The sequence below is a fragment of the Scyliorhinus canicula genome, chromosome 3 (genome assembly GCF_902713615.1).
Source record: "Scyliorhinus canicula chromosome 3, sScyCan1.1, whole genome shotgun sequence".
Lineage (NCBI taxonomy): Eukaryota > Metazoa > Chordata > Chondrichthyes > Carcharhiniformes > Scyliorhinidae > Scyliorhinus > Scyliorhinus canicula.
The window spans coordinates 40,807,384-40,818,432 of NC_052148.1; the positions used below are offsets into that span (position 1 = coordinate 40,807,384).

General features: G+C 43.3%; 1 protein-coding gene across 2 annotated transcripts in view; it reads right to left on the reverse strand.

The window, feature by feature from the left end:
• The window catches only part of LOC119963925, a 62,540-nt gene extending 54,513 nt beyond the window's left edge, over positions 1–8,027 (reverse strand). For both annotated transcript variants that reach the window (XM_038793351.1, XM_038793350.1), the window contains exon 1: positions 7,848–8,027. In XM_038793351.1, coding sequence (XP_038649279.1) covers positions 7,848–7,989 — 142 coding nt within the window. In that variant the 5' untranslated portion in view covers positions 7,990–8,027. The remainder of the gene's footprint in view (positions 1–7,847) is intronic.
• Between the last annotated feature and the right edge of the window lie 3,022 nt (positions 8,028–11,049).

An 11,049-nucleotide genomic window follows, 5' to 3' on the forward strand; every position in this document is an offset into this window, starting at 1 on the left:
ATGTTTTGGTATCAGGTCCAGGCATACATCTATAGGAAAGAATCAGAAAGGAAGGAGGAGTAAATGAAGAAGGTGAGAAGGGAAAGAAGTACTTTTGAGATGTGGTCACTTAATGCCGGAAATGCAGCAACAATGTTGCGTACAGCCAGGTCCAACAAGCAATCTATTTCTCGTGTTGAAGATTGGGGGATCATTACTGATCAGAAGTCTCTTCTTTGAAAAAGTGCCACTCGATCTTTGACATCTACTTGAGAGACAGAGCAGGCAGAGCCTTGGATTAAAATCTCATCCAGAAGATGGATCCCAATGGAACCAAGTCTCAGCTGCCCTGTAACAAACATACCTGTGAAATTTTGAATGAATCTGTTGAAAATGAAAACTGTTTTATAGGGTTTCCATAAATAGTTGGGATTGAATTCATATCTCATGCATTCATATAGAAATCCTTTGATAGGAAAATCAAAGTGTTAGGATGTACGTTACTCATATAAGGAGCTGCATTTAAAATGGCTCGAAGACAAGAGATCCTTTCAAATTGCAAGCAGCCAAATTTTAAAAAACCTTTCCATCTTAGTGAGAAATTAAGTTACTAGTTCATGAGGAAGTAACCTCTTTCAGTCATTGTACTAAACAGCAGGCATTGCATTTTACCTTCCTGATCAGCACGGTAGCACAAGTGGCTAGCACTACGGCATCACAGCGCCTGGGTCCACAGCTCGATTCCCCACTGGGTCACTGTCTGCACAGAGTCTGCACGTTCTCCCCGTGTCTGCATGGGTTTCCTCCAGGTGCTCCGGTTTCCTCCCACAGTCCAAAGACGTCTTTGGACTGTGGGTTAGGTGGATTGGCCATGCTAAATTGCCCTTAGTGTCCAAAAAGGTTAGATGGGGTTATTGGGTTACGGGGATAGGATGGAAGTGAGGGCTTAAGTGGGTTGGTGCAGACTCGACGGGCCGAATGGCCTCCTTCTGCATGGTATGTTCTATGTTCTATGATCAATTGGGTTAGAATCATAGAATCATAGTTTACACAGGCCCCTGAAAGAGCACCCCACCTAAGCTCACACCTCCACCCTATCCCTGTAACCCAGCAACCCCACCTAACCTTTGGACACTACGGGACAATTTAGTGTGACCAATCCACCTAACCTGCACATCTTTGGAATGTAAGAGGAAACCAGAGCACCCGGAGGAAACCCACGCAGTCACTGGGAGAACGTGCAGACTCCGCACAGACAGTAACCCAAGCTGGGAATTGAACCCGGTTCCCTGGTGCTGTGAAGCAACAGTGCTAACCACTGTGCTACCATGCCGCCTACAAGTATTAATAGTTGCTACTCCTGGTTTACCTCAGTCGGCTGGATGGCTGATTTGTGATGCAGAGCATAGGCCAACAGTGTGGGTTCAATTCCCGTACTGGTTGAGGTTATTCATGAAGCCTTCTCAACCTTGCCCTTCGCTTGAGGTGTGGTGATCCTCAGGTTAAATCACCACTAGTCAGCTCTATAGTCACCTGGGATTATAGTGGTTTTATTAGTATGTGCAGGCCTGTGCAATTTGTATAAGGGTTCCACAGGAAGAGGTTAGCCACAGCGATTGATGTTTGGAACCTTGTATCTACTACAATCATTAATGAACTTAATGTACGTGTTGAAGGAGTGATTCTTAGGTTTGTAGACAAACCAAATGCTCGGACTAAGTGTTTGGACAGTAGCAGATGCTTGACCACCATGAATTTTTTTTCAGTATACTGGGAAAATGAGCCCATTTTGAAATGTAAATAAATTGATTATTGTCACAAGTAGGCTTCAAATGAAGTTACTGTGAAAAGGCCCTAGTCGCCACGATCCGACGACTGTTCGGAGAGGCTGGTATGGGAATTGAACCCGTGCTGCTGGCCTTGTTCTGCTTTACAAGCCAGCTGGCAAGATCGGTTTTTGTTGCTCATTTAATTAATTGCAACATTTGTTATTCATTCAATTAAGGAAAGCTAACATGGATTTGTTAAAGGCAAATCATGTTTAACTACCTTGGTTGAGTCCTTTGATGAGATAGCAGAGAGAGTTGATAAAGGTAATGTGGTTGATATGATGTCATATTGACTTCTAAAAGTTTGATTAAGTGCTATATTATTTAAAGAAATTGTCTGGAAAAAGTAGAGGATGAGAGGACACCGATTTAAGATGAGTGGCAAATGAGAGCCAAAGGTGACATGAGGATAATTTATTTTACACAGTAAATGGTTGCAATTTGGATTGCACTGCTGGAGGGGTGGTGCAAGCAGATTCAGTTGGGCTTTCAAAAAGGGAATTGGGTATGTACCTGAAGGGGAAAAAAATTGAAGGGCCCAAGGGAAAGGATGGGAGACTGGGACTAGTTAAATTGCTCTTGCAGATTTCCAGCATGTGCTTGATGGGCCAAATAGCCTCCTTTGCTGTAACCTTTCTATTATTCTATGCATAATATTGTGCTTTGTGATGTAGTAACTGATTTATGAACATTTTTGCATTAAATGTATTTTTCCTCTGCAATTTAATGAAGTCATTAATCAATATATTTCAAATAATTAACACTGAAATAGTGGAAAAAGGAGTTATATGTTTTAACACTTCGTGTTCTGAGTTTGCCGTTTTTGAGGGGGTGGAGTATCGCAAAAACGCCGCCGCCCCCGATTCCGCCATAAACAGGGATTCTCCAGGTGATCGCTGAACACGATTTCTGTGTCGGCGATCGGAGAATCCCGCCCGGAATTCTTATAGGGCTTGACAGGATAGTTGCTGGCATGCTGTTACCCATGGCTAGAGAGTCTAGAATTGGAGATTACAGTCTTCAGATAAGGTCTTATAGAACATAGAACATAGAACAGTACAGCACAGAACAGGCCCTTCGGCCCTCGATGTTGTACCGAGCAATGATCACCCTACTCAAACCCACGTATCCACCCTATACCTGTAACCCAACAAACCCCCCCCCCCCCCCAAAACCTTACTTTTTAGGACACTACGGGCAATTTACCATGGCCAATCCACCCAACCGGCACACCTTTGGACTGTGGGAGGAAACCGGAGCACCTGGAGGAAACCCACGCACACACGGGGAGGACGTGCAGACTCCACACAGACAGTGACCCAGCCGGGAATCGAACCTGGGACCCTGGAGCTGTGAAGCATTTATGCTAACCACCATGGCCATTTAAACTGAGATTAAGAACAATGTCTTCACTCAGAGTTTTGAGAGTCTTGAATTATCTCTCTTAAATGCTTTAGGGCTATAATGCTCAGTTGATGAGTATATTCAAGACTGAGACCAATTGATTTTTGAGCATGAAGGGATATGGGGATAGGATGGGAAAGTGAGGATAATGTAAGTGATCAACATGATCTTATTGAATGGCAGAGCAGGCTGAAGAGACTATGTGGCCTCCTCCTTTTATTTCTGGTGATCTTACCAAAGAATAGTATTCACTAAATGCATGCAGAAAGCAGTGTGCATTTAATTGCAGAATCGCAAAATTGCTACATCACAGAAGGAAGAAATTCAGCCCATTGTATCTGCACATGTACTCTGAGAAATTCCCCACCTTCTCCCAAAACCCTGCACATTCTTCCTTTTCAGATAATAATCACATTCCCCCTTGAACACTTCTATTGAATCAGCATCTATTACACCTTCAAGCCACACATTCCAGCTCTTAACCGCTAGCTGCATGAAAAGGTTCCTCCTCACGTCTCAATTGCTTCTTTTACTAATTACCTTAAATCTGTGCCCTCCTGTCCTTGATCCTTTCACCAGTAGGAACAGTTTCTCCCTGTGCATTCTGTTCTGACTTCACATCATTTTGAATACCTTTATCAAATCTCATCACAACTTCTCTTCTCCAAGGAAAGTAATGTCAACTTCCTCAATCCGTCTACGTGACTAAAGTTTCTCATCCCCAGAACTGTTCTCGTGAATCTTTTCTGCACACTTTCTAATGCCTTCACATCCTTCCTTCCTAATGTTTGGCTCCAAGAACTGTATACAATACACCAGTTGAGGCCAACCTAGACTTTTATGCAAGTTTAACATAACCTTCTTGCTCTTGTACTCTATGCTCCTTTTCATAAAGCCTAGGATGTTGTATGCATTATTAACAACACTCTCAAACTGTCCTCCCACCTTCAATGATTCATGCACATATACACCATGCTCCTCTGCTGCTGATCCTATCATTTAAAATAGCACCCTTTAGTTTATACTATCTTTTCATGTCTTCCTAGTAAATGAACCACTTCACACTTCTCTGTATTCAACTTCATCTATGACCTATCCTCCCATTCCAACAGTCTGTCAAATGTCCTTTTGAAATCTTGCACTTTCCTCACAGTTCACAATACTTCTATGTCTTGTATCATCTGCATATTTTGAAATTGTGTCCTGTACACCAAAATTTAGCCATGATGTGGAGATGCCGGCGTTGGACTGGGGTGAACACAGTAAGAAGTCTTACAACACTCGGTTAAAGTCCAACATGTTTGTTTCAAACATTAGCTTTCGGAGCACTGAGGAAGGAGCAGTGCTCCGAAAGCTAGTGTTTGAAACAAACATGTTGGACTTTAACCTGGTGTTGTAAGACTTCTTACCAAAATTTAGGTCATTAATATGTATCAGGAGAAACAAGGGTCCCAGCACCCACCCATGGGGGGAACTCCACCACTAAATCTTGCTCCAGTCTGGAAAACATTCATGAACCAGCTTTTTCCTGTCACTGCAAAATTAGTATCCATGTTATTACTGTCATTTTTATTCCATGACCTATAACTTTGCACACCAGTCTGTTGTGCAACACTGTATCAAATATCTTTTAAAGTCCATGTAATTCTCTCTGAATCCTTTCCGTTGAACTTTAGGTATCTTTGCACATTGACTTCTTTCCAATTCACTACAGGAATATCTGCACTCTCTGACACCTTTCCATTTCACTGCAGGAATCTCCGCACTCTCTGACACCTTTCCATTTCACTGCAGGAATCTCCGCACTCTCTGACACCTTTCCATTTCACTGCAGGAATCTCCACACTCTCTGACACCTTTCCATTTCACTGCAGGAATCTCCGCACTCTCTGACACCTTTCCATTTCACTGCAGGAATCTCCGCACTCTCTGTATCCTTTCCATCACTGCAGGAATCTCCGCACTCTCTGACACCTTTCCATTTCACTGCAGGAATCTCCTCACTCTCTGACACCTTTCCATCACTGCAGGAATCTCCGCACTCTCTGTATCCTTTCAATTTCACTGCAGGAATATCTGCACTCTCTGACACCTTTCCATTTCACTGCAGGAATCTCCGCACTCTCTGACACCTTTCCATTTCACTGCAGGAATCTCCGCACTCTCTGACACCTTTCCATTTCACTGCAGGAATCTCCGCACTCTCTGACATCTTTCCATTTCACTGCAGGAATCTCCGCACTCTCTGACACCTTTCCATTTCACTGCAGGAATCTCCGCACTCTCTGTATCCTTTCAATTTCACGATAGGAATCTCTGCACTCTGAATTCTTTCTATTTGACTATAGAAATCACTTCACTCCCTGATTCCGCTCTATTTCACTTAGGAATTTCTGAACTCTCTGACTTCTTTCCATTTCACTACAGGAATCTCCAGACTCTGACTCCTTTCTATTTCACTGCAGGAATCTCTGCACACTCCCACTACTTTCCTTTTGACTATAGGAATCTCTGCACTCTCTGGCTCCTTTCCATTTCATCACAACAATATCTGTATAATCTGATTCCTTTCCATTTCACTCCAGGTATTTCTGCACTCTCTGACTCATTTCCTTATCATTACATGAATCTCTGCACGCTTCAACAACTTTCCATTTCACTTCAAACATTTCTGCACTCTCAGAATCTTTTTCATTTTGTGATGTACAGCACATGGACATCATTACTCTCATGAACCCTCTCTGTTACCTCTTGTAATTCTTCCCTTCCATTTCCTGATTTAAAGCTATTTCTGGGATGTTAATTGTATCCACTATAGTAAAGACCGATGCAAAATACCTGTTCAATTCACTTGCCATCTCCCTACTTTTAAGTTTGCGCTACTCCCAATGAGGTTTGTACTGATTGGAGATGATGTTTAACATAAGTTATTTTTTAATTTTACAAGTATTCTGTAGCATAAGCTGGCTAACCAACAGGAAAGGTCCAACCAGAAAATAAAATGGCCAAGAGTACAATACTTAATTTTTAAAAATAAATTTGGAATACCCAATTATTTCTTTTCCAATTAAGGGACAATTTAGTGTGGCCAATCCACCTAACCTGCACATCTTTGGGCTGTGGGGGTGAGACCCACGCAGACGCGGGAGAATGTGAACAAAATATTTCAGCATCGACAATTTAAGAAAAACTCTCAATGAATTTAGTAGCTTTGGGTCAACATCTTCAACATATACATTTCTCATTGCTTCAGTCTGCCTATTAAGTGATTCACTATGGTTTGAATTATCATTATTTGTCATTTCCAAATTGCATGTTTGTGTGAAATATACGGTACTGATGAACTAAAGGAACATTCACATGCATTGTAATTTTAATGTTTTAACAGGAGAAATAATCACCAGCATTATGTGGAAATTCTTACAATAAATTCAAATGTTGAAATATGCAATTTGTATCAGACTATTTAAGACCATAAGATATAGGCGTAGAATTAGGCCATTTGGCCCATCGAGTCTGCTCCGCCATTCAATTATGGCTGATACGTTTCTCATCCCCATTCTGCTGTCTTCTCCTCATAACCCCTGATCCCCTGTATCAATTGTAATTTTTACATCCAAAATATGGAAGCAAAATGAATACATTTTAGCAATATTTGTCTTTGTATCTTCCTTTATTTAACTTGCATGTTGTTCCTTTTTCACAATGAGAATAAAGGCGAAGAGGAAGGCTCTTTGGGCTATCTAATGTTTTCTACCAAAGAAACTTACTGTTCCATTATCAGAGCATAATTACCTCTTGAACAATTCCAGAGTCTTTGCCATCCAAATCCTGCCCTTTCCTACTCTTCACTACATCCAACATGGCAATTAAACCTGAAATAATACTCTGATTTAACATTGTAAGGTTCAGTTAATAACCTAACCTCGAAAGGGTTCTGTTTCATTCACATCTTTTCAAGGGTAAAGAGTACAAGTTTTTCCTCACAACTCAGAATTCTGACGCTAAAGTTTAGTCTTTCAGCGATTTTTCACGCTATCTATGAAGCTCAGACTTTTCCTTCTCTGACCAGAACTAAATGCCATATGTGGCCTGACCAAAGCACAACATAGCATGACTGTCTCACACTTACACCCTATTAAAGTGGCAATCTAGCTCAGGATTTAACTTGCTTTGTTGATTAATGCTCTACAATGGCTGAACATTGTGAGATTCTCTTGATATCCTTGCTGCTTCGTCGGACTCCACTCTGACATTATTTGCGCATTTGACTAACTTGAGTATTTTTGAATGAAGATCAGAAAGAGTAGAATCCAAGTTTTGAGTATAGGGCAGTCCATTTTGCAAATCTCCTCAGCCATCACTCCCCTGACTAGTACTTGTAGTGTTTTTCAGCCAGTTGCTTATTAACCTGCACTCTTAGCTTGAATATCCAGGTACATTACATCACAAGGCTTTCCAGCGTCCATTTGGCATGGCACTCAAATTAGAAAAGTCGGCAAGGCAGGGTCCACTCCTACTAACCCATGTTGATGCTTTCAAATTTCATTATTTTCCACTGAGTGAAAATTAATATTTTAAAAGGAAATACATAATATTTTAAAACTAAAAAAAATAAACATATTAGTTTCTTACTTGCACTAGCCAAATGAGGCAAAAAGAGAATCAGTTGAATGATGAGCAAGGGTCCTTTGCAAAGACTGGTGCTTCTTATCTCCATATCTGACAGGATTAAAAACTTTACACAAACTGAAATATGCTGCTCCTTCTGTTTCATGTCAAAACTTCAACTTCTTTGTACAGCATCCTGTTCAACTAAGGACTTTAAAATAGGCAGAGAGACGCGGGTTGTTCCTAACCACAAGCTTCCTGCTTACAACTGAAACAATAGTTTTGGTGGCCTGCAAGTCATCGATTTACTGGTAAATAGAAATCTTTTAGCTATATCCAGAACTAAGAGGACATAGTAAGAAGTCTTACAACACCAGGTTAAAGTCCAACAGGTTTGTTTCAAACACGAGCTTTCGGAGCACTGCTCCTTCTTCAGGTGAAGAAGGAGCAGTGCTCCGAAAGCTCGTGTTTGAAACAAACCTGTTGGACTCTAACCTGGTGTTGTAAGACTTCTTACTGTGCTCACCCCAGTCCAACGCCGGCATCTCCACATCATGGCTAAGAGGACATAGATTGCTTCAACTATAAAGCAATGGAGAAAAAAACCTATAAAGACTTCATATATTTTGTGAGGGACTAAGACTTATCATTGTATAATTTTATCATTTATATTTATCTATAATATATAAAAATGGATATCCTCTTGGCTATTTTTAAAATTTTACAAACAAAACAAAAATTCTTAAAATAGCTGAATTTGTGCCTGTCTATGATCCCAGAACAAAAGAAGCCACTTTGCAGTTTTGGAAATCTTACACCAATCTTATCTCTGAGGTGGTGCAAACGATCACCAAGGGGCTGCTCAACCCAACTTCAAACGGAGCGATATGAAGGTCATTTTAATTTGATAACCCAGGCTGTCCAGCAGACAGAGTCATAGATGTTTACAGCATGGAAACAGGCCCTTCGGCCCAGCTGGTCCATGCCGCCCAGTTTCTATCACTAAACTAGGCCCACTTGCCTGCATTTGGCCCATATCCCTCGATACACACCCTGCCCATGTAACTGTTTAACTTTTTTGAAGGACAAAATTGTACTTGTCTCGACCACTGCCTCTGGCAGCCCGTTCCAGATGCTCACCACCCTCTGTGTGAAGAGATTTCCCCTCTGGTCTCTCTTGTATCTCTCTACTCTCACCTTAAACCTATGCCCTCTCATTCTAGACTCCTCTACCGCCCCAGTCCTCCACTTTAATTCATCCTTTCAAGCCCTTGAAAGAGCACCCTACCTAGGCCCAATCCCCCACCCTATTCCCATAACCCCACCTAGGGGCAATTTATCATGGCCAATCCACCTAACCTGCACATCTTTGGACTGTGGGAGGAAACTGGAGCACCCGAAGGAAACCCACACAGACACGGGGAGAGCATGCAGACTCCATATAGTCACCTGAGGTCGCAATTGAATCTGGGACCCTGGACCTGTGAGGCAGCAGTGCTAACCATTGTACCACTGTGCCACCCCTATTCTTTTTTCGATGCCCAATTAGGAAATGGTGGTCAAAGTGGTCAAGGAAATGGAGACCAATATTCCACCATATCTACCATGATCTTAAAGTAATGTTAACCTCTTGGAGTTTCCAGCGCTTCACGTGAACCTGACTGGGAATGTGCATCATGGGGGTTGTTTTAACTCCAGACAAAATGCACCACCTGATTTATCGAATCATGCTGGGCAGAAAAGTAGAACAAATAATCAAGCATTTTGATTCCCACCCCCCTTCCCTACCACCACCTCCTGTTTTCAGTGATTACAAATTGAATGAACTGTCACTGAAATGTGTTAAAAAACATGTATCGTGGTTTCTCACTTTGTATTTATTTTAGTCACTGGTGTTCACACAGAGTATTGCAAATTACATAAAAGGGAAAATTGCAAATTCTGCGGCTGGATTCTCCGACCCCTCGCCGGCCGCCGAATTCCCCGGCACCGGAGATTCGGCGGGGGCGGGAATCACGCCATGCCGGTCAGCGGCACCCCCCCCCCGGTGATTCTCCCACCCGCGATGGGCCAAAGTCCCGCTGCTGTAATCCCTCTACCGCTGGCGTGAATCAAACCACCTCCCTTACCGGCGGGACTGGCAGCGCGGGCGGGTTCTGGGGGAGGGGGGGGGGGGCCGATCTGGCCCCGGGGGTGCTCCCACGATGGCCTGGCCCGCGATTGGGGCCCATCAATCCGCGGGCGGGCCTGTGCCGTGGGGGCACTCTTTTCCTTCCGCGTCGGCCATAGCCTCCGCGATGGCCGACGTGGAACTGACCCCCTCCCTTGCGCATGCGCGGGGATGACGTCAGCAGCCACTGCTGGTGCCAAAGGCCTTCCACGCCAGCCGGCGGGACGGCAACCACTCCGGCGCGGGCCTAGCCCCTCAAGGTGAGCGGCCCGACGCCGGAGTGGTTCACGCCACTCCATCCCGCCAGGACCCCCCGCCCCGCTGGGTAGGGGAGAATCCAGCCCCTGGAGATTAAATCATAGCAGGACCAACAGCGTCTGAACAAATTCCACATTACTTAACATTTTGAACAAGGACCTTTCAGCAGATTCATTCATCTGATTAATTCAAAACAAGCAAGGTACAATACAGTCTTTGTTCCATTTAAAATTGTAAATATTATCAGACATTGTACCATAATGCCATCCCTTTAGTCACATAAGAACATAAGAACTAGGAACAGGAGTAGTCCATCTGGCCCTTCGAGCCTGCTCCGCCATTCAATGAGATCAGGCTGATCTTTTGTGGACTCAGCTCCACTTTCCGGCCCGAACACCATAACCTTTTGTTCTTCAAAATACCTATCTATCTTTCTCTTGAAAACATTCAATGAAGGAACCTCAACTGCTTCACTGGACAGGGAACTCCATGGATTCACAACCCTTTGGGTGAAAAAGTTCCTCCTGAGCTCAGTCCTAAATCTACTTCCCCTTATTTTGAGGCTATGCCCCCTAGTTCTGCTTTCACCCGCCAGTGTAAACAACCTCCCAGCATCTATCCTATCTATTCCCGTCATAATTTTATATGTTTCTATAAGATTCCCCCCCCCCCCCCCCCCCCCCCCCCCCCCACCCCGCATCCTTCTAAATTCCAACGAGTACAGTCTCAGTCTACTCAACCTCTCCTCGTAATCCAACCCCTTCAGCTCTGGGATTAACCTAGTGAATCTCCTCTGCA